At 43.2% G+C, this 24,779-nt stretch overlaps 1 protein-coding gene across 3 annotated transcripts in view; it reads right to left on the reverse strand.

The window, feature by feature from the left end:
- PLEKHG4B (pleckstrin homology and RhoGEF domain containing G4B) overlaps nucleotides 1-24,779 on the reverse strand; it is a 190,968-nt gene that overhangs the window by 111,584 nt on the left and 54,605 nt on the right. For all 3 annotated transcript variants that reach the window (XM_006114213.4, XM_006114212.4, XM_075921637.1), the window contains exon 3: nucleotides 23,410-23,857. In XM_006114213.4, coding sequence (XP_006114275.2) covers nucleotides 23,410-23,466 — 57 coding nt within the window. In that variant the 5' untranslated portion in view covers nucleotides 23,467-23,857. The remainder of the gene's footprint in view (nucleotides 1-23,409; nucleotides 23,858-24,779) is intronic.

The raw sequence follows: 24,779 nt of genomic DNA on the forward strand, positions 1-24,779 counted from the left end.
CAAGAACACTGAAAACATAGCCACTTAAAACAAATGATCATTAAAAAAATATAACTTCAGAACATTCTATGACACTGTGCACCATAGTTTTATGGAAATGCATTTTTGAATATGAATATGCACAATTCAAATATGCTGTATGCAAAAGAGGCAAGTAATCTATCATTCAAATGCTTGTAATCCCCTAAATGTGTAAATTGTATTTGTGTGCATGTATCTTGTATGTGAAGTTAGAAATATAAAGTATAAAGTCAATTATTAACCTAAATCTTCTAGTAAAAGCCATTAGTGACAATTATGGAATTTAATGGACTACTGCTCAAGACAAGAATCTCTAAATAATCTGGTTTTTCCTTGATCTTCCTCTCAAGATCATCTCATCTGAAGAAGTGGGTTTTGTTCATGATACCTCATAATCCTATATATATATATATATATATATATTTGTTAGTCTCTGAAGTGCCACAGGACTACTTGTCACTTTTTTAAAAGTTGTTTTCAAAAGTTACAGACTAACACAGCTGTCCCTCCAAAATTTGATGTTTTTTTCCTGTAAGCCTAAATTGTGGTTAGTCTTACAAACACACATGATGACCGTGCCACCCAGTGCAGGAATTAATTTTGAATTTGATATTTTCCCCACAGGAATGGGGGAAAATGGGAGCAAGACTTTCTGCCCTGGGGAAATTCTATTTGAGGAATGGGAAGCAAATGAAGATTGTCTTCAGCTGGCTTCACAGATCTACCCACTCTGAGGGGATACAGGAAAGCACCTGAAAACAAAAAGAACTAGAACAATAGGGGGTAGAAATGAGCGGTTAGACTCAGGTCAGGAAAAAAAAAAAAAAAAAAAAGCTCTATCCTGAAGAACTTTACCTGAAATAAGAACTGGGGTGAGAAATGATCTGTAACAATTTATTTTTGACTATTATGCTTAGCTGACATGTTTTGTTTATTTTAGTTTAGTAACTTACTTTGATCCTACTTTTTATACTTAAAATAACTTTTGTTTATTATCAAACCCAGTGTAAATAATTGTTACTGGCGGGGGGAGGCAGCAGCTGTGCCTCTCTCTCTTTCATTGATAAAGGGGGTGAACTTTATGAGCTCTCAGTGTATAACTTTTATAAAGTGTAACAGATTTATTTGGGGGGTTGATCCCTATTTGGGGCTGTGCTCCTGGGTGCTGACAAGTCTCTATCACTGAGCCCTCCCAGAACTGAGCTGTCATCACTATCTGTGTCACTCTGTTAGGGGGCTGTTACCTCAACTCTGTGCCTTTGCAAGGGGGAAACCAGAGCTTTTAGTCCAGCAGGACAGGGCAGTGGGGGTGCCCTAGAGGGCAAGTGGTTTGATCATACCATTGAGCCCACCTATCAGATGATGGTTTGAAGGGGATCTCTGTGATCCAACACATCACATATTCATTCTAGCTACTGCTTCAGGATCTTATGAAAATACTAAAAGAATACGGGACAGTTTTTTCTGTCTTTACTCAGCCTCTAATCTGAAAGCCCTGATAATATCATCGATTGTAGAATGATTACAAACAACAAAGGTGAAGCCTGCAGTTCTTATTTATATGAAGAATAAAAAAGTCAGCTTTTCATGCTTTTTATTCATGTGCCATTGTAAAGGTAGAACATCACAAATTTAGTTGTAACTGTGTGGTTAAAATTTACAAATTCTTGAGTGAGCAGGAGTGGAAATGAATGGCATCTGTTTTATTCAATAAAGGGTAAAGGAGAGGGGGAATACTGACAAATACAGCATTATTAAAATTGTACATGAAATATTGCACCTTTCTTAAGAACCCGGTGACTTATGGTTGACCTTTAAAGTATGTGTCAGACATGATGAATAGTGCTTGGGAATAATGTATACTAAACTGATTAATCAGCTTAAAGTATGAAACCATGCAGGGATATCGCTATCTGTACATCATTATACTTGCCTTCCTGAATATCTACACTTTCATACTGTGCAGAAAAAAAACATACTACAGGATGATCAATGTAACGTAGTGGTTTTTTTTCTCTCTCTCGCTAGATAGATAGATTAGCTATCAGAACATTATTTTTATATATAGATATAGTTATCCTAACTTGTCCCAGCAATGTTGCCATCTCAATGCAAAGTAAAAATGTTCAAGATGTTTATTTTCCAAATTTGGTGGATGTCTGAGGTTTTATTCAACTAATCTTATATTCATTATGTTGTAAGTATTTCTTAATTTTAAATACTTAAATTCTTTTGAATTTTCAAAACTAAAGCTATTAAAAACACTCTTAGTAATGCAGTGGCCACGGTTTCAAATAAATTAAGTTCTCAGCAGTAATTGCGCAAGTGCCAAATATACAACCTATAACTATGGGATGGCACTAGAAAAAACTGCAAATCCTTCTGTGATGCAAAGAAAATGGTCAGTTGCTGGTAATAACCATATGCCAAAATACCAAGAAAAGTATTGAAGAAATTCACGTAGGAACCTGGCTTTCCATAACAAAACAACAAGGGTCTCCTAGGTTTATTCTTACTGTTCATTTTAAAGAGAATTACAAAACTGTGAACAAGTCTGGACTGGACAGTGTTAAGTGTCCTATGTACAAATATGTCCTTAGTCATCACTGATTTATAAAACCCACAGGTGAAAGGGTTATTTTGATTCAGGCTAGCTGTTAACAGAGAAAATAGATGGTAGGGTTGGGCAAAATGGTTCAAAGAATGAATAACTTGCCTGAACCTTTCCTCGACCCTCAGTCCTTTTTCTCTGATACAGATCAATTCAGATAAAGAGCCTCCTCCCACATGCACAACCTTCTAATGGACTCTGGCTTGCTCTCCAACTAGATTTTTATAATGTTTTTCATCTCTGTGGAATCTGGATGTCTTCCACAAGAAATAAACAAAAGTTTACAGTCCCTTAAAATCTGTAATAGCCCAGCACCATCCCCTCCCTTGCTACATCATTGCAACAGCATTTCATCCTTCTCCCCGTACGTAATAAATGTGACCTATATTAGAGATCCACACTAAATATTGTCTACCCCAGTGCTATGCAGGCTTCTGCAGTCATGCCCCTTCTGTCCATTCCCAGCTCGTCACTGTACAGCCAAGGCTTCCTTGGCAGAGGACTCTGTGCTGAAGGCGGAGCTGGGAGTGGAACTGCGTAGGGGGAGGGGCGATGGCTGGGGTCAGAGCTGGAGGAGGGGGAATAACAGTAGAGCAGGGATGGGGCTGGAACAGGGGTCAGAGTGGAGCTGGGGATGCAATCTGAGCGGGCCTGGGAGCAGAGAGAGAGTAAGAGCAGAGCAGGGCCAGGAATGGGAAGCAGGTCTTGGGGCGGAGGCTATGTGTATATTACAGTGATCTATCCGGAAAAGGTACACAAATTGCGCTCTGCAATTTGCATACCTTTTTCCAATAGTTTTTTCAGAAGAGGCTTTACTGAAATTTGGCCCTTCTACACTGGGCCAGATTTTGGAAAAGCCTCTTCTTTCGGAAGAGCCCTTCTTTCTATGTCTGAAGAATACAGGGCTTCCGAAAGAGCACGTCCGCTCTTCCGCAAAAAAAAAAAAAAAAAAAAAAAAAAAAAAAAAAAAAAAAAAAAGCGGAAGAGCAGACGCATTCCCTAGGCACAACAGAATTTTTCCAGGATACCTCCAGGATCCTAGAAAAACCCCATAATGTAGACATAGCCAGAATGCGATTGTAAGTGTGGCACTCCCCCATTTCTCATGGGGTCTGGTCCTGATCCTGCCACATACCTCACACACTGAGAGCCACTAGTCCAAACAGCAGGCGGGAGAGCATTTCCCAGGGCAGAGACACGCGTGAAAATAAAATCGGAATGACCATGGCAGCCGGAATCAACTTTGCATGTTTTCCTCAGGCAGCTAGTCTGAACTGCTACCCAGGCCACTACAGCCACATTGCTATTTTTATCGCACCAGCTTTAGCAGAAGCAGCGCATATCAATCTACCCACACGGGAGGGCATGCCCCCAGGTGCTTTGTAGTCATATCCAAGTTATACTGCCATGAGCAGAGCTCTACTGAATTCCAGAGCTGTTTTAGTCAATTTCACGGTCCTCGGAATTCAAAAATAATACATTTCGTGATTCCAGTTATTTGAATCTGAAATTTCACAGTGTTGTAATTGTAGGGTTCTCACCCAAGAAGGAGTTGGGGGAGGGGTTGAAAATCTGGGTGGCTGTGGTACAGCTAGCTTTACTTCTGCACTGCAGCTGGTGACAGTGGCACATTCAGAGCTGGGCAGGTGGAGAGCGATGGCTGCTGACCAGAAGCCCAGCTCTGAAGGTAGAGCTGCCACTAGTAGCAGTGCAGAAATAAGGGTAAGCATGGCATGGTATTGCCACCCTTATTTCAATGCTGCTGCCTGCAGAGTTAGGCCCTCATTCAGCAGCCACACTCCCTGGCCTCCCTGCTTTCAAGGAAGTAATGAAGGAGTAAGAATGGTAATGTCACTGCCTTCAAAGCTGGGTGTCTAGCCACCAGATGCTGCCCTTTGGATCAGGACCCTACATTTGAGAAAAACTGGTCTCCTCCCCAAAATCTGTACAGTATACAGTAAAAGCACACAGAAGACCAAGTTTCACAGTCCATGATGCATTTCTCACAGCCACGTATTTGGCAGGGCCCTAATCATGAGCCTAGTAGCTCCATCAGGCTTTGGTTATTGAACATTTTATAAACAGCCAACAGCCTTCTCAAAATTGTTTATTGTCTAACAGGATGAAAGGTGGATTGTCAAAATATTTGTTTTATTGAACATAATTCATTGGCACCTTTCCTGCAACTATCTCACAGCATGCAGTGGCACACTACCCCAGTGTTAATGCGAGCAGGACCTTTAGGCACAGTCCATAGCACGGAGGAACATGGCTCTGCTCTACAGTGCTGGTGGGTTCAGCTCCAGGCAGCAAAATGCCTTGTGCGCAGGGGCAAAGGACTGCTACTGCACCGCTTTGTAGAGGTGAACTTACGTCTCTCTGGGCAGCCAACCAACTCTTTTGTCCAATGTTTGTGGAGGGAAAAGAGCCCTGGTACCATCTCATGCATTTCCCCTGCTGCAAGGAGCCTTTCCATCCTGTACCATCTCATCTACTACCCACACACATATGGGCCAATCACAATCTGGATGACTATGAAGCAATCTATCATAATACAGATTCTAGTCTGTTGATTGGCTGTAGCTAGCACCATAGTTAGAGAACTCTTCTTGTTTCCTGTAGGTAGCACTGTTGAGAGGAGAGTTTAGAATAATAAATATGCCTCATGCTCATATACCACAGTGATGAGCTCATTTCAGACACATAACTTGATTAAGATCAGTGACATTAGGTCCCAAACTGCAGAGGTAAACAAATACTCATTTTTACTTGAACCTATGTAAGTTTTCCCCAGAGCAAGAAGGGGCTCCAGTATTAAAGATGTACAGGAAAAAGAAAACTGATCAACCACAGCCCCTAAGCTCCTTCCAACCTAAAATGGCATCTGTTTATTAAGCAATGTAAGAGGAACTTCAGCGGGAACTAAAAAACAGATTAATTACTTTACAATTTCCAAAAAGATGCCTACTGGCACTAAGAAGCTCTTTGAACTCAAGATGTTAAAGTGAAATATTTTAGCCACAAAAAAATTATATAGAACACACCGATACATTTAAACAGAATCACTTGGCACATCTGAAAGACCCTTTCTAGAGATAATGTTCCCATCCTTCCTGGGAATCCCCACACAGTTTCAGACAAAAGGGTAACAGAAGTACTATTTCCATAAGTATACTGAAAATTCACCCAAAGAACAATGATACAGTGGTGATATTATCCAACAATTGGTAGTACAAATGACAAAGGCGGGAAACCTAGCTGTCAGAAAATGAGTGAAAGCCCCACCATTTGAAGCTTTTCTTATATCACAAAAACAACAAAATCAGAACTGGAAAGATCTTAATTAGCTTGAGGTCAAGTCTTGCTCAACAATGTAGGTTTTGCGGCCAGCTCTGAAAAGCCAACAGCTGGAGAAAAAGGATACACAGGCAAATGCATCACAAAAGGGTCATGTCTCAACATTTTGAGTCTAAGGAGACCAAGTCATGAACTTTTTCCTTTTCTGCTTGGGGCTATTAAAAGGAGCATTTTTTTTCCAGAGCCGGTTACCCTGCATTTTGGCATATTATTTCTCCTTTTTGAAATATGACTACCGAGGGATGTTAAAAAGCGTTTTTGTTTGTTTTTTTTGTAAACATATAGTTACACATTTACACGCAGAAGGGGTGGCGGCTCCATGGAGCCTCTACTGTGTATCAGAGGCAGCAGCACAGGGGGCGGGGTGGGCAGGCGGGAGCCCGTGCTCACAGACGAGCCATCTCTTTAACTGGTTGCCTCTTCCCCCCCCTCCTCCCGTGCTGTATCAGAGGTGGCCTCTGGCAGCAACGTGGGTAGGGAAAGGTGGCTCTGTGGGAGCTAGTGCTTACAGGGAGCCAGCTTGTACTACTGATTGCTATTTCTTCAACTGACACAGAGGCAGCAGCATGGAAGGGTGGAGAGTTGCATGTAACTGTGAAGATTAACTGATAAGGCCAGGCTCATCGCTAAACCATTTAACTACAACTCCCTGCAACTGGGAGCAAGCCAATGCCCTGTAAGCTGAGCACTTGAGTGGCCACCCAGGAGAGATTCAAATGCTGCCCAGCTGTTTAGCAGCACGCCCTCGAGCAGCAGAATGTTTCTACTGGTGGTGCACATATGCATATTCCTTGATGCAAATTTATTCTGCACATGGATGAAAAAATTAAAAGAACACCACTCCCAATCTTGGCAGACAGATCACAGTCTTCGGACTCAAACTAGTGTGCTAAAGATAAAAGTGTGGCCATTGTACCTAGGCTTAGAGCTCAGGCTCTCAACCTAGACATAAGAACGGCCATACTGGGTCAGACCAAAGGTCCACCTAGCCCAGTATCCTGTCTTCTCACTGTGGCCAATGCCAGATGAGTGAACAGAACAAGTAATCATCTAGTGATCCCTCTCCTGTCATTGAATTCCAGCCTCTGAGAAACAGACTAGGGCCACTATTCCTACCCATGTTGGCTAATAGTCATTGATGGACCTAACCTCTATGAATTTATCACTTCTTTTTTTGAACCCTGTTAAAATCCTGTACTTCACAACATCCTGTGGCAAGGAGTTCCATAGGTTGACTCTGCAATGAATGAAAAAAAAAAAACTTCCTTTTGTTTGTTTTAAACCTGCTACCTATTAATTTCATTTGATGACCCCTAGTTCTTATGTTATGGGAATAAGTAAATAACTTTTCCTTTTCACTTTTTCCACCCATGTCATGTTTTTATAGACCTCTATCATATCTCCCCTTAGTCTTCTCTTTTCTAAGATGAGAAGTTCTAGTGTTTTTAATTTCTCTTCATATGGGACCTGTTCTTAACCCCTAATAATTTTTGTTGCCCTTTTCTGAACCTTTTCCAATGCCAGTATATCTTTTTTGAGATACATAGTATTCAAGATGTGGGCATACCATCGATTTATATAGAGGCGATAAGATGTTCTCCGTCTTATTCTCTATTCCTTTTTAAGGATTTCTCATATTCTATTTCCTTTTTTGTCTGATGATGCACATTGAGGGGATCTTTTCAGAGAACTCTCCCCAACGACTCCAAGATATCTCTCTCCTGAGTGGTTAGAGCTAAATTAGTCCCCATCATTTTGAAAGTATAGTTGGGATTATTTTTTTCCCAATGTTCATTACTTTACATTTATCAACATTTTGTTGCCTAAACACTGTTTGGTGAAATCTTTTTGAAGCTCTTCACAGTCTGCTTTGGTCTTAATTATCTATCTAGAACTGTTTAGTATCATCTACAAATTTTGCCACCTCACTGTTTACCCCTTTCTCTAGATGGTTTATAAGTAAGTTGAATAGGACTGGTCTCAAGACAGACCCTTGGGAGACTCTATTAGACACCTCTCTCCTCTCTGAAAACTTACTATTTATTCCTATCCTTTGTTTCCTGTCTTTTAACCAGTTATCAATCCATGAAAGGACCTTCCCTCTTATCCCATAACAACTTACTTTACTGAAGAACCTTTGGAGAGGGAGTTTGTCAAACGCTTTCTAGAAATCTAAGTACACTGTATCCACTGGATCCCCCTTGTCCACTTGTTTTTTAACCCCCCCCCCCTCCCCTCAAAGAACTCTAGTAGATTAGTAAAGCATGATTTCCCTTTATAGGAATCATGTTGACTTTTCCCCAACAAATTACATAAAGTACAATTTTATTCTTTACTATAGTTTCAACTAATTTGCCGGTACCGATGTTAGACTTACCGGTCTGTAATTGCCAGGATCACCTTTAAAAATATCAGTGGCACATCAGCTATCTTTCAGTCACTAGGTACAGAAGCGGTTTTAAAGGATAGGTTACAAACCACATTTAATAGTTCTGCAATTTCACATTTGAGTTCTTCCAGAACTCTTGGGTGAATGCCATCTGGTCCTGGTGACTTGTTACTGTTAAGTTTATCAATATATTCCCAAACCTCTCCTTCTGACACCTCAATCTGGAATAATTCCTCAGATTTGTCACCTAAAAAGATTGACTCAGTTTTGGCAATTTCCCTAACATTCTCAGCTGTCAAGACCGAAGTAAAGAATTAATTTAGTTTCTTCACAATGACCATATCATCTTTGAGTGCTCCTTGAGCATCTTGATCCAGGGGCCCCACTGGTAGTTTAGCAGGCTTCCTGCTTTTGACGTACTTAAACATTTGCTATTACTTTTTGAGTTTTTGGCTAGCTGTTCTTCAAACTCCATTTTTATTTTTATTTCTCTTTTTTTACACTTCATTCGACAAATTTTATGTTCCTATTTTCCTCACTAGAATTTAACTTCTACTTTTTAAATGATGAGTTTTTATCTCCCACTGCTTCTTCTACTTGGTTGATGGGCCATGGTGACACTTTTTTCATTTTCTTACTGTGAACTGAAGTACAGTTGGGTGCTGTGATGAGTGGGAGAGGTACTACCCTTTTCTGGACATCCCAGCCATTCAGTCAACTAAACTGCCTGTAAGGGTTAAACCCAGAGGGTCCATGAGAGTCTCCAAGACGTGTTGGCAGGGAGCCAGGAGAGCCAATGTAAACAGAGTGTGAGTTTTTTAATTGAAGCAGGGCCATCCTGCTGTAACCTTTGTATGAGAAGAGGAGAGCTTGGAGAGACAGATTAAGGCAGGAACAAGGCATGGAACTGTGAGTGATCTCCATGCCTAGGGAAGGACTAAACCTTGGAACAACAAGTATGCAAGTAGAACAGGGAATGCTTAGTCAGATGCGAGCAGGTTATTTTCGGGTTTGTTGGACTCCTCTGCTCTGAGCCCATGTATCTCCCTCCCATACATTGTAACTTTTAAACTGAATCCCAGTGAAGCAATTCTGTGTTTTTAATCTACCAAGCAACCAAAAATGCTTTACAAAGTATGTCTTTCTTTGTTTTGTAAAAGACAATGATCTGTCTCTGGGGATGACTGCCCTTCTCTTTGTCCTTCCAGCTGGACCAGCTGTGAGTTAGGCACCCACAACACCTTCTGCGCTAGCCTCCTGACCCCATGAGAGCTGCTGCAGACAAGCCCATAAGGACCTGGAGCAGGAACACATCACCTGCCTACATAGTCTCCAGCTGTTTCTGAAGACTATGTAGCGGTAGGAAGTGGACCAGAAGCTGCATTGTACCACCTGGTGAAAGCTGGCACAAGGGACCCGCAGCATATATGCAGCATACACAGCCACCAGTAGCCACCTAGTCACTGCCATTGAGTGGTCCAGCAGCTATCCCCCCCTCGTCCCCACTCCTGCCCCTGCAACTTCGGCTTCTCCCCACAGTCCCTCTATCACCCTCAGTGGCCACCGAGGACCCCACACAAGAGGCAGCAGGACTGCCCAAGGCAGGCACCACTTCCAGACCCATCCTGGAGCTCCACCTCCCCCTTTCAACTCCCTCTTTTCCCCAGTCCCTCCCCAGTTTTATTTACCCCAAATTAAAAAAAAGATTTCATTGTTACAAACCAAAGAGTCTGCCTTATTGTAACTGCAGGGGAGGGGAGGGCAAAGAAAGGGGAGGAGGAAAGGCACACAGAGGAGCATTGCAAAGGCCCCTTGTGAGAAGGCCCAGAGGAGAGTCTCACAGTTGTCCTTGTCTGAAACTCTCCCTCAGGGCCTCCCAGATGTGCACAGCCCCCGATCAGCCTGACAAATTGCAGCTGTGCATGGCTGCTCCAAAGCCCTAGCAAGGCACTCAGCGTCTACCCCTCCGCCCCCGACCTTGGCAGGAACATCTCCCCCTTGTTCTCGCATGGGTAGTGCAGGACACAGCACGCCTCCACCACCTGTGGGACAATCCAGTTGCTGAGGTTCAGCCGAGTGAGGAGACAGCAGAACCTCCCATTAAACAGTCAAAGGCATCCTCCAATACAATGCAGGCCCTGCTGAGCCTGCTGATAAAACATTCCTACACTGGACATCTGGACCCCACCAAGGACTTCACAAGCCAGGGAAGCAGAGGGTTGGTTGTGTCCCACACAACGCACATAGGTGTGTCAATGTCCCTGATCCTGATGGTGTGGTCAGGGAAAAAAGTGCCGGCATGCATCTTCTGGTAGAAGCTGGTGTTGCAGAAGATGCGGGCACCATGTGTCTTCCCCAACCACCCAAAATAAATGTCTGTGAAGTGGTTGCCGTGGTCCATGACAGCCTGCAAGACCATAGAAAAGCACTCCTTCCAGTTACTGTAATCAGATGCCCAGGGGCTGGGGGCTCAGAGAAGGTTGTGGGTGCCATCAATGGCCCCCACCACAGTTGGGGAAGCCAATGGCGGTAAAGCTATTGATGATAGGGACCACATCGTCCAGAAGGATGAGCCTGTGCAGCAGGATGGAATTGATGGCCCTCACCCACCTAGAGAAGGAGACAAACAGAGAATCACTGGGTTGCAAGAGCCCTTGGGAGATCCCGGAGCCCAACCCCCGCCCCTCTTTCCCCACATACCAGACCCAACCCCAACTAACACCATCCCCTTGCAGGGCTTTATGAAGCCAGGTCTAGAAAACCTCTTTTGTTGTTGTTTATCTGCTTCTTCCCCCCCCCCCTTCTGTAGTGAATCCCATTCCAGCAATTCACCACCCTCCCAATAGCATAGTAAGAGAGAGATACCTGCATGAGCACGGCCCAATGGTTGGTCTCTCCATGCCAAACTGGTTCCCAATGGAGTGGTAACTGCCCAGTGTGGAGAGTTTCCAAAGAGCAATGGCGACCCACTTTTGGAGGGAGATGTCAGGTCACATGTAGGCATCCCGTCACCTGAGGGCAGGGGCAAGCCACTTGCAGAGCTCCAGGAAGGCATCCTTCTGCGTGCAGAAGTTCTAGAGCCTCTGCTGGTCATCCCACCACTCCATGACGATCTGGTCCCACCAGTGGGAACTGGTAACCAGTCGCCAGAAGCAGTGGTGCATGGTGTGCAGGGGATGTCAGGAGGGGCTGTGCTGCATGAGCAGTATGTGGAGAGAGATAAAGATGTGCCCCGCAGGGAGTGATGGCTCCTGGTTTTGCAGAGCCACAAAAGCAGCCTGCAAAAGCTGCACCAGGAGGTGCAGCATGAGGTCCAGGAGCTGGTGAGTGCTTTGCAACAGGTCTGGCTCGATGGCAGAAGTGCTGTGGTGTCTGCAAGGGCAATCAGAGCAGGCAGAGCAATGGGTTTGCTGTCCCTCAAGGAAGTAGGCAAAGGAGAGAAGCCTGAGACACAACTGTACCGGTGGGTCCCTTTAAGTCTCCGATGCCCTGCCTGAAGTGCTTCCGGGAGGATGACTTAAATGCAACTGAGGCTCCAATCAGTGTGGACAAGCTATTCTGAAATAGCTCACTGCTATTACGATGAGCATTTGCAGTGCAGGTATGATATTACAAAATAAGCTATTTTGGAGTTTTTATTCGGAAATAGCTTATTTTGAAATTGCACTGCTGTGTAAATGTACCAAAAAGAGAGCAAGACAATAGATCTTTAGGTAGATCATTTGTAGAAGAGACTCTGCATTTGCTTCGTGGATCTTCCCTAGAAGTTGGATTGGTGAGGGGTGGCAGAAGGGACTATAATTTTAGTACAGTATCACTTTAAAAAAAGCTCCAATTATAGATTTACTGAAGGGACTTGGTCAGTCTTTTACATCTCAGTTCTAATGGATTATACACCAGAAGTGGAGGGTTTTTTCGTTCTACAAAGAAAAGTACAGCCCTTGTTCTCCAATTTTGCTAAACTGTCCTTAACTAACTAACAAATCCTCTGAATCGACGTATGTGCAATTCTCTTGGGGAATCGAAACAAAAATATTTTTTTAATTAAGTACGATTGACTGTTTCAGCCACATCCTGAAACAGTGTTTTTTTAAGGGGAGGCAGACACACAGTTGATAGGAATCTCATCTCTCTTAAATTACAGCTGCCTATTTTAAGAGCTTAAAGTTCATTGGGTGGGTCCAATTTACAGACCCAGGAAAAATGTTTTCCCACATTCAAGGTAGGTCATTGGTGGACCACCTAGGCAGAGTATAAAGCCACAGGACAGACTTGATTTTCAGAGGGCTGGCTTAGCTGTCTAGGAGTGCTCCTTCAGTTTCCCTGGGCCTGGAGTACACTGTTTCTTGCTTCTAGGCTAGGAGTGGGCAATAATTTAGAAGAGAGGAAGCCACTTTCCAAATTTTTCAATTGGCCCCAGGCTGCTCCAGAAGGGGTGGGGCCAGGACACTTCCTGTGCTTCTCCGCCCACAGACCCTGATTGCCCTGGGGGTAGGGGAGCACATGAAGTTCTTTCCTCACATTCCCCAGTGCCTAGAGAGAACAGCCAGCTGTTCTCAACAGTTGGCAGTTCTCTCTAGGCACTGCATGCCCCTGGTGGTAAAAGGAGACTTCATAGAATCATAGAATCATAGAATAATAGGACTGGAAGGGACCTCGAGAGGTCATCGAGTCCAGCCCCCCGCCCTCAAGGCAGGATCAAGCTCTGTCTACACCATCCCTGACAGATGTCTATCTAACCTGTTCTTAAATATCTCCAGAGAGGGAGATTCCACCACCTCCCTTGGCAATTTATTCCAATATTTGACCACCCTGACAGTTAGGAATTTTTTCCTAATGTCCAATCTAAACCTCCCCTGCTGCACTTTAAGCCCATTACTCCTTGTCCTGTCCTCAGAAACCAAGAGGAACAAATTTTCGCCTTCCTCCTTGTGACACCCTTTTAGATATTTGAAAACCGCTATCATGTCCCCCCTTAATCTTCTTTTTTCCAAACTAAACAAGCCCAGTTCATGAAGCCTGGCTTCATAGGTCATGTTCTCTAGACCTTTAATCATTCTTGTCGCTCTTCTCTGTACCCTTTCCAATTTCTCCACATCTTTCTTGAAATGTGGCGCCCAGAACTGGACACAGTACTCCAGCTGAGGCCTAACTAGTGCAGAATAGAGCGGCAGAATGACTTCACGAGTTTTGCTTACAACACACCTGTTGATACAACCTAGAATCATATTTGCTTTTTTTGCAACAGCATCACACTGTTGACTCATATTCAACTTGTGGTCCACTATGACCCCTAGATACCTTTCCGCCATGCTCCTTCCTAGACAGTCGCTTCCCATCTTGTATGTATGGAACTGATTGTTCCTTCCTAAGTGGAGCACTTTGCATTTCTCTTTATTAAACCTCATCCTGTTTACCTCTGACCATTTCTCTAACTTCCTAAGGTCATTTTGAATTATGTCCCTATCCTCCAAAGAAGTCGCAACCCCACCCAGTTTGGTATCATCTGCAAACTTAATAAGCGTACTCTCTATCCCAATATCTACATCATTGATGAAGATATTGAACAGTACGGGTCCCAAAACAGACCCTTGAGGAACTCCACTTGTTATCCCTTTCCAGCAGGATTTAGAACCGTTAACAACAACTCTCTGACTACAGTTATCCAGCCAATTATGCACCCACCTTATCGTGGCCCTATCTAAGTTATATTTGCCTAGTTTATCAATAAGAATATCATGCGAGACCGTATCAAATGCCTTACTAAAGTCTAGGTATATGACATCCACCGCTTCTCCCTTATCCACAAGGCTCGTTATCTTATCAAAGAAAGCTATCAGATTAGTTTGGCATGACTTGTTCTTCACAAACCCATGCTGGCTATTCCCTATCACTTTATTACTTTCCAAGTGTTTGCATACGATTTCCTTAATTACCTGCTCCATTATCTTCCCTGGGACAGACGTTAAACTGACCGGTCTGTAGTTTCCTGGGTTGTTCTTATTCCCCTTTTTATAGATGGGCACAATATTTGCCCTTTTCCAGTCTTCTGGAATCTCCCCTGTCTGCCATGATTTTTCAAAGATCATAGCTAAAGGCTCAGATACCTCCTCTATCAGCTCCTTGAGTATCCTGGGATGCATTTCATCAGGACCTGGTGACTTGCTGACATCTAACTTTCCTAAGTGATTTTTAACTTGTTCTTTGTGTATCCTATCTTCTAAACTTACCCTCTCTCTGCTTGTATTCACTACGTTAGGCACACCTCCAGACTTCTCGGTGAAGACCGAAACAAAGAAGTCATTGAGCATCTCCGCCATTTCCAAGTTCCCTGTTACTGCTTCTCCCTCCTCGCTAAGCAGTGGGCCTACCCTGTCCTTGGTCTTCCTCTTGCTTTTAATGTATTTATAAAAGGTCTTCTTGTTTCCCTTTATGCCTGTAGCTAGTTTGATCTCATTTTGTGCCTTTGCCTTTCTAATCTTGCTCCTGCATTCCCGTGTTGCTTGCCTATATTCATCCTTTGTTAGTTGTCCTAGTTTCCATTTTTTATATGACTCCTTTTTTATTTTGAGATCATGCAAGATCTCCTTGTTAAGCCAAGCTGGTCTTTTGCCATATTTTCTATCTTTCCTACACAGCGGAATTGTTTGCTTTTGGGCCCTTAACAACGTCCCTTTGAAATACTTCCAACTCTCCTCAGTTGTTTTTCCCTTCAGTCTTGCTTCCCATGGGACCTTACCTACAAGTTCTCTGAGCTTATCAAAATCTGCCTTCCTGAAATCCATAACCTCAATTGTGCTGGTCTCCCTTCTACCTTTCCTTAAGATCATGAACTCTATTATTTCGTGATCACTGTCCCCTATACTGTCTTCCACTTTCAAGTTCTCAACTAGTTCCTCCCTATTTGTTAAAACCAAATCCAGAACAGCTTCTCCTCTGGTAGCTTTTTCAACCTTCTGAAACAGAAAGTTGTCTCCAATGCAGTCCAGAAACTTATTGGATAGCCTGTGCCTCGCTGTGTTAGTTAGTGCTCCCCACACACCCAGGCCTATAAGGCCTATCTCTCATCTACAAACCTGCCTAATGAGCAGTTTGTTCTAGAACACACCAACCTAGAAAGCCCTATAACGCACAAGATTTTCTGTCAGTAACTGGCTGAGCAGAATCTGCTACACCAGTTAAGCCGCCACAATGGACTTGACCAGACAAACACAAAGGTGTGCGTGCGTGTGGGTGAATATTAAGATGATAAACGAAGGGTTGATAGATTCAGATATCTGGATAAGTAGAGCCTTGTGCACATACAAAATTTTGTATCCGCATCTGTATCTGCACAAATGAGCTGCGGATATCTGCACCCACATCCATGGTTGTGAATTCCTGCCGATTTGCAGGATTCTATGGATAAGGTGGCAGACAATGAAGTAATCATGTGAAGGAGGAAAGAATTTGGCAGGAAGAAAGGAGACTTCAAAAGGTTGAGATGAGCAGCCTGCTCTTTGGAGTTTGTCCAAAATAAAATCTCTGAAGTTTGCCTATAATTTTATTTATGCCACTAATTAAAAGGAGAAGGCTGACTTCAACACATAAACAAAGGGGCAAAGCAGATGCAGTCTCAACGACACATTGTTGAGGCTGTGTTGTCTTTTCAACAGAAGAAAAGGTCAAATGACCATAAAGCACCAAGAAAAAAAAATCATTTTGGCCATTTTTGCTTGTAAAGGAAACACCTGGCTATGCTGGACATTGCTTTTGTCTGTGTAATGAACAATTCAAGCCCAAATAAGATTGCAAGTGTTATATTTTAAAATTATTTTACTGCTAGTCTCTCATTTTGGATTTTAAATGCTGATTCTAACTTAATGACTCTTAGCAAGTGCTTGATTCTTCACGTTACAGAGGAATTCAGTATTAAAATTATTTGAATGGCTTGATTCTCAAGATATTTTGCCTGTTTATCAACACTGAATACTTTTCATGCTGTTCAGAAAAGTTGTGCTCGTCAGAGAGTTATTGTAATAAGAGCACCTACCACAAGGGAGGCATGATTCTTACATTTAGAAAATGAGACAGATTAATATGATTATTACTTTTTTGGGGGAAGGAGGGGATAGAATTAAGATTAAAATCACTCTTCATTTTCCTCAGTTGTTCCAGCATATTCCATTGCTGTCATCAGTGGGTGCCTGCTAGGGTTTACTGCAGGGGTGGGCAAGATACCTCTTGTGGGTTGGATTTGGCCTGCCAAGCCTCTGGATCCGGCCCATGGACACCCCTCACAGGACCCTCAGGCACACAAAAGCCGATGTTTGGAATGCGGGGCTGCTCTGTGTGATTCTCTACTCCAGAGGGAGGGGGAGGCATCACGTGATCTCCTCATCCAGCCCAATCCTCTGTTCCTATTCACCAGAAATAGCCAGTCAATGGGAGCTGAGAGATTGGCCTGGGAGATGGAGGCAGCGCATGCCTTTCTCCCTCCTGCAGCTGAGAGCCACGTGGAGGGAGCAGGCTGCATTTTCAATGTTCTGGAGCTGCAGCAGGCAGGGAGCCCGGCCTGCCTTGGGGATTCTGCAGGCCGGGAGATGCTTAGGTAAGCGCCTCCCAGCCACAGCCTGCTTCTGGCACCCCTGCCCCTCCTCCTCCCACACCCCAACTCCCTCCTCCAAGTCACCTTCCAAACCCTCTGTGTACACACACACACACACACACACACACACACACACACACTCCTGCCCCAGGTCACAACTCCCTCCTAGACCCTGCACCCCTCCTATACTCTTCCCCCTGGCCAGAATCCCTGACCCTACACCCTGACCTCCTGACCCAGATCACAACCCCCTCCTTCACCCAAACTCCCTCTCAGACCTCACACTGTTCTCCTGCACTCCAGATCCTTACCCCATGTGTCCTCCTGCACCTAACCTCCATCCTAGACCCTGTACCCTCTCCACAGAAAAGCGCGGTCCTTGACCACTTCGCAAAATTTTGGAGTGGCTCCCCCACCAAAAATTATTGCCCACCCCTGGTTTACTGTGTTCTGGCTAAAGACTGAATTCTGCAACCTGATAAAACAAAGGTGGTTTTTAATCACTGAATAGGGATCTTACTAATTCTGAACAAGCAGTCCAGGAACTTTCTTCCTAACCTATCTAGTCAAAGTATTATTTATATTACAGTTTCCTTAAACCAATTTTATCTTGCTTTTTATGTGTTTACGTAACAAAGAGAAACAGACCATTTTAAAAAAATACAGATCATTTTGAAAATATGCACAATCTGTCCTCCATCTATACTCTACTTTACCCACAATGATTAGCATTATCAGGCCTAAAAACCTAAAAAGACAGGGCTTGAACGTCAACTAACATTGTTTATTTTGGACCAAGGAGCAAGCAGTCTCCAAAGTTGAGAGCTTCTCATAGACAATGACCTGCTGAATTTATTTATTTTTTTCTGACAAAGAATCATCTGACAGATTTAAATTCATGTTAAATGAGGAAAATGAGGAAAACCCGGTCATCTTTCAAAACACAGGCACAATCCACGATATGAAAGTAATTGGGGTCAAAGGGGAAGTCCTAATTTCTGTGTCGCTTACAACTCTACATTGACCCTGCTAGGGTGGAGCAAATTTTGCAATGTGGAGATGTCTCCATCAGGAAACAGACTGATACGATCATCATTTCATGCTACATAGGCCAACAGACAGCAATTGTTTTCAGTCATTACTAAGCTAGGCTCCCATAAGCAACTGAAATAACTTCAAATATCTTTTCCAATCCCCCAAGCTAGCAAGGCCTAAACTTTCAATGTTGAAATTTAGAAGTGAGGGAAACTTATGTGCAACCATCTTCTGCGTATCAAGGAATCTAGAGACACTTAATCAATTATCTATTTAATTCTGCCTTGCCATTTAAGCGTTATTGTTACTTGAGTTTTAGCTACGTGAAAACATTAAAATGGTCCATTCTAGCCCAAATGATCCAAACCAATAGAGACCACCAAGAAGGTGCAAACATAGCATCATCTCCCACTTCTGGACGTTCTATGGGAAATATATTTTTCTGCATTTTAGGCATTTTCTGAATTTGAGGGAGGAAATGTGGCAGAGCTGGAAGTGAGTGTGGCCTGTGACACACTGCAACATCACCCCATTATAAATCATATGGGCTATGTCTAGACTGGCATGATTTTCCGGAAATGTTTTTAACGGAATAGTTTTCCGTTAAAAGCATTTTCGGAACCGAGCGTCTAGATTGGCACGGACGCTTTTCCACAAAAGCACTTTTTGCGAAAAAGTGTTCGTGCCAATCTAGACGCGCTTTTCCGCAAAAAAAGCCCCGATTGCCATTGATGCTGGTTCTCCATGCTGTCTTGAGGAGTAAGGGAAATCAATGGCAGCTTTTCTCCCATCGACCTCCCACTATGGGTTCACCTCAGAAAATCAGTGCAAGGTACGTGGACTCCAGTTACCCTATTGACGTAGCTGGAGTTGCGTATCTTGCATTGATTTTCTCCCCCAGGGTAACCTGGCCTGAAACACATTGTATGCAGTGGTATTGTAGCTGTACTGGCCCTAGGATATTAGGGAAATGAAATGAATAAGATAATATATTTTATTCGACAAACTTGTCTCACCAAGAGAAATTGCCACACTACCTTTCCTGCAGTATAACCTCAACGCTTTCAGTATAACATAACTATCGTCCAATTTACCTTTTGAAGATTTTGCTGAAACTTTTCACAGTTGACTGTTGGAATATATGCAAAATAGGAAATAATCATAAACAAGTTAACAACATAACATTCAGCAGCTAAATTGGCACCCCCCTAGCGTGGCACCCAGGGCAACTGCTCCTCCTGTTCCCCCTCTCTACGTCACTGGATTAAACCTCACTATGTCCAGAGTAAGTTTTGTTACAGAAAAAGAAATTGAAACCTAGAGAGTATAGGGACTTGCCCAGAACCACAGGGGTTCTATCTAATTTACCTACAATATGTAAGGGTACGTCTACACTACAGCGTTAATTCGAGTTAACTTAATTCAAAATACTTAATTCGAATTAAGCTAATTCGAATTAACGCATCTGCACACAAAACCTATTTCGAAATAGCGCTTCCACACTGAGTGGACCCTGAACCGAAGTTAAGGCTGGCCGGAACTAGTGCCGTCAGGGCATCAGGTCAGGATTTACTGTGTGGGGCTGCTGCCTGAGGCTAACTGAGCTCCATGCTTAAAGGGACCCTACTCCCACCCCAGACAGACAGTTCTCAGGGTTCCCCACTTGCTTGTCTACCTCAATGAGGGACACCAAAGCACTCCTGTCTTGGAGTGCCCTGAGCGCCCACACTCGGGACACCACAGCATTCAGCCACATGAAGCCAGTGCTGCTCTTGGGCATGCAGGTGCGTCTTGTGGGATCGTTGCCATCAGCCCGGCTGCACTTGCTGCAGGCTGCCATCTGGAGGTCCATCTGGGGGCTGTCAGGATCCAGGAGGCGCTGCGGGAGAGCGTCCACTCCTCAGAGCCACCCCTGTCCTCCCCACCAGGGGCTCGTGCCCCATTCCTCCCTCATGTCCTTCCACTTACCCCTCCCTAGCCCCCCTTCCTGATGTCAAACAAAAGACACATATGTTCAAAAACAGAAACTGGGTTTATTGAACAAAACTGGGGGGAGGGAGGATGAACCTCTGGGGAGACTGGGAAAAGGAGGTGGGAGAGAGGAAGGGGAAACCTGGGAGGAGGGAGCTGGAAGGGGGAAGCAAGGGGAAGAAGGGGGAGGGGAAGCTCAAGGCTCAGGGTTGGGGTCTCGCCGGACCAGCTTGATTTTCATGCAAACCTGCTCCTGGGTTCGCATGTGGTCTTTGGTGGCCAGGCTGGCAGCTATCCTGTCATAGATGGCCGCATTCCTCCGTCTAGTGCGGAGATCATGGACGTTGGGGGCATCCCCCCCAAACCTGAATAAAGTCCATGTTCTCCACCCTGGACCAGAAACGCACCTGCCTTCTCCAGCCTGTCAGGCCCCTGGGAGCTGGCAGACTGCTCCTGGGGAGTGGTGAAGGGCTGGCTGCCAGTGGCTTGCTGGCTCATGTTTTGGGGCCACTGGGTCAGGGGCCCCGGTGGCCACTGCTGGCTCTGGGCTGGCATAGGCACTGTGGCCAGAGTCTACTCCTTTAATGGCTCCGGGGCTGGGGGAGAGGAGAGTAAGTTTTCCTGGTTGTGCCCAGAATGGCCACCAGGGCTCCCTGGGAAAGGCTGGAGGTCCCCTATTTCGAATTAAGTGTCTACACAGCACTTAATTCAAAACAGCTATTTCGAATTTGGCGTTACTCCTCCTAGAATGAGGTTTACCAAATTCAAATTAAGCGCTCCGCTATTTCGAATTAATTTTGAAATAGCGGTTGGCATGCATAGACGCTATTAAAGTTAATTCGAAATAATGGCCGTTATTTCGAATTAACTTCGTAGTGTAGATTACATGGCTCCGTCGACGGAGCCATGTAAACTACTTTATCCAGCATAGGCAAAGAAGCAGGGATTTAAATAATCCCCGCTTCATTAAAATAAACATGGCCACCACGCTGTGCCTACGATCAGCTGATCCGGAACAGCGCAGTAGTCTAGATGTGGATCGGTTGGCTGGGGAAGCCTTTTCCGATTGATCCTGTAAGCCGCGTTTCACGTTGTTTTGGCTCCCACCCATGGGCCACGTGTTGAGCCCCACATAAACCCAAACCGCACAGTGGGCCACAAACAAACGGGCCACACTACAGTATTGCTAGTAGTATCAGTTTCGAGAAATCAAAATATAATTATTTTAAACAGATAAAATTAGATATAGATCTACTGTCCTTTATTTGACCTACATAATCTAAGGCTGTGTCTACACTGGGCCACTTATTCCGGAAAATCAGCCGCTTTTCCGGAATAAGCTGCGAGCTGTCTACACTGGCCCTTGAATTTCCGGAAAAGCAACGATGCTCTACTGTACAAAATCAGCCGCTATTCTGGAAAAACTATTCTGCTCCCACTCGGGCATAAGTCCTTATTCCGGAACACTGTTCCAGAAAAGGGCCAGTGTAGACAGCCCAATAGTCTTTTCCGGAAAAAAGCCCCGATCGCAAAAATGACGCTCGGGGCTCTTTTCCGGAAAAGCGCGTCTACATTGGCCACGGACGCTTTTCCGGAAAAGGGCTTTTCCGGAAAAGCAGCCTGCCAATGTAGACGCTCCTTTTCCGGAAAAACTTAAAACGGAATACTATTCCGTTTTAAGCAGTTCCGGAAATTCATGCCAGTGTAGACATAGCCTTACTGTTAAGGACGGACTAAGGTTACTTTTACTTGGTGTAAAAGTAGCCAAAATTGAACTCCTTTTCATATAAAAATTTTATCACACTAGCAAACATCCACTTGCTGCACGATGGCAACTAAAGCACTGTAGATCAATGGACAATAAGAACAAAAGTTGTGCCCACCTGCTGATTTAAGCCCAAAGTCAAATGACCGGTTAATGATTTTTGCCTCTGACATTCTTTAAGCTCAATTAGAAAAAGTATTCAATCGACACCTCAAGCGAAATTAATATTAACTCATGTCACATACAGAAAGTGATAAACCAAATTTTTAATAAGGCGCACATAGACCAAAACCATTGGATCATAGAATACTAGTCTGAGAGCATTTCTTACTCTGGAAGACAATAGATTGACATGTCAAGCTGACTAAATGTTATCTCCCCCAGTTGTGCACCTGACTGAGGTCAAAGCTGCTGAACTTTGCTGTGAACCATTGGAAGCATTCCACATATGCTTTAAAACTCTCATGTACTTAACATTTGGTCAGTGTATAAAACAAGCATATGATTAAGAAACCAAAGGGTTTTTCCATATCCCATTTATATAGAAAAAAGAATACACATTAGGCCAGACAGTGAGAGAAGTTACTAACTTGAGTGGGTTCTTTTCAACAAATTTTGACTGCGAATGTTCATTTGGTTTCAATTTTACATCTTAAGCAGCAGGACAGTAGCACAGTAATTTATAAACAACAAACTTTTATTGTGGTTATTGTGTTCTGCTGTAATCAGCATCAGCTAACATTAGGCAAATTATGAATTAATAGAACTTATTACAAAGCATCCTCATTATGAGATAAATGTTGCAATACATATTTCAATACTGCAACAGGCTCACCTACTGCTATGTATTTTTAAAATTCCCTTTTAGAACATACAAAATGTTTGTATCCTAAGAATATTACCATTGTTTCTAAATAAATATTACTTTAAATATCATCTTGGTTAACTCATCTGATTCACAAGCTTTAAAAATCATGCAGTTTCCCCTCTCTGTAACTGCAAATGTTTTAACGCACTTTTATTCTGAATTAATGTTATCAAAATATCGAGTATGATTTAAAGAACTGCTGAGTAGTAAAAGTCGACTTGCCAAAGGGAACGCTCAATTTAACTCTGAGTAAAAGCTGATTCAACGACAAGCCAACACATTTTAACAATTCACATAAAAATATAGAACAGCTTCTGCTCTTTTATCTAACACTCAAAAGATTATCTTGTTTTACTAACCATGCTCATTCTTTAAGCCAACAGACATTCCTACATATAAGCCCCAGTCTATAGTCTTAAGGCAATAAATTCCTTTTCTCCCACAATGAGAAGCAGTTTGCAAGCTCCTTTTACACAGCTCTGAGCTAAAGAACCATTTATCAACACTGAGTTAGCAGATGATCAGTCTTATTTCTACATGTATTGCTTTCTCCCATGCAGCTAGCCAAAAGGCACTGAGTTACTCTTATCCAACTGTGTATTTGTCATTTACATTTAAAAAAAATGTAGAGAAGTTTGTCTTCATTTATCTGATTGCAACAGGAGTGGAAAACTGAACATCTAAAATAGAAGGCTTCTGGATTCCTTTTCCAAAATAATTAGAAAATGGTTACTGGTGTCAATAAACATACTTTTTATGACCATGCACATTATTATTATTCTGACAGCTTCTGTGTTACACATACCTTTATGCTCAGATAATTATCACCTCTTGTCTTCCGGGCTGTAGCTCGGTGATTCATGTTGACACTTACTCTGTTGTGAATTCAATGTAAAAAATGATTCCATAAAATCCACTTTGTCAAGACAATGCAAACCGTACTGAAGTCCATGACATTCTAATAATTTCACTTGACATTTTTTCTAGCTTTCCTTCTTCTCTTTTGCATGTGTGATTTTACACACAGTAAATGTTTTCAAGAAGAATTCTTTACTGCCAGTTGCCCACTTGTCAGACCGTGAGAACAGATAGTGTCCACTTCCAAACAGTACAGGCAGCTCTCCCACTGCTTCATTATGCATGCTGATGTAACTTCCTCAATCAGTCCAAAACAGTGCGTCCCTCCAAAACTAAGAAACAATAGCTGCTCCCACTTCAGTGTCCTGAGGGATCCACAGGATCACCCTGCTTCCCTTTTCATATTAAAACAAAACACAAAAACTCAACTTCAAGCCAAAGTTGCAAACCTCTCATAAGAAAGGGCTTTTTCTTTGATACCTTGCCCAAAACACTGGTAAAACAGCAAAAACACCTAGCAATTAATCTGTAAGTTATCTGATCTAAAAACCTAAGAATTAGACATTCCTCTGTAACAAGAGCTTAGCATTAGAGGCGATTCTATCATCCAGCTAATAAAAATCCAGGTATAAGTATTTTTCATTCCATATTCTTTTCAGATTCAGTAGCTTTCAGCAATAGATGTACACCTATATTAGGAAGGGCTGTTCATTCATCAGAGCAGATACACTTCTGAAAGGGCTCTGAATTAAATATTTGCTGCTATGCTCAAAGGTTTTACTAATGGGGTGCATCAGAATATCATATAAAGCATACAGTGTCATTTTTAAAGCATGTGGGGACTTTTAGGAATATCTACAAAAATCTCTATAGTCAGGGTTTCATTTTCTACAATCAGCAGTGACACTGTACAAGTAAATGCAAATGCTAGTGTCTCCTATTAGCATTATATAGTCTATTGTGAACTTTATTAGACTCTAAATAAACAGCTTGCTACTTTTAAAACAAGCTCATCCAAAGAATGAAAGGCAACAGGACATGACATTGTACATAAAATAAAAATTACCACATATCTATGCCACATATTATAGCTACCTCAGGAATACCTTTGGGCCTGATAAATGCTCAGCTGCTCTATGTGGGCTGGGGAAGTAAAGTGTTCCCTGTTGTGTCCCAGCACAACATATATGTATCTGGGCACAATTGCCATCCAGTGCAGAGACTGCATCCTTGTGCCCAGGATACTCCAAAAGAGGATAAAGAAAAGGTGGGACCATGATCCCACTCCCCAAATCAAAGGCCAGGGAGGCAGGTCAC

The sequence above is a fragment of the Pelodiscus sinensis genome, chromosome 2, assembly GCF_049634645.1.
Source record: "Pelodiscus sinensis isolate JC-2024 chromosome 2, ASM4963464v1, whole genome shotgun sequence".
Lineage (NCBI taxonomy): Eukaryota > Metazoa > Chordata > Testudines > Trionychidae > Pelodiscus > Pelodiscus sinensis.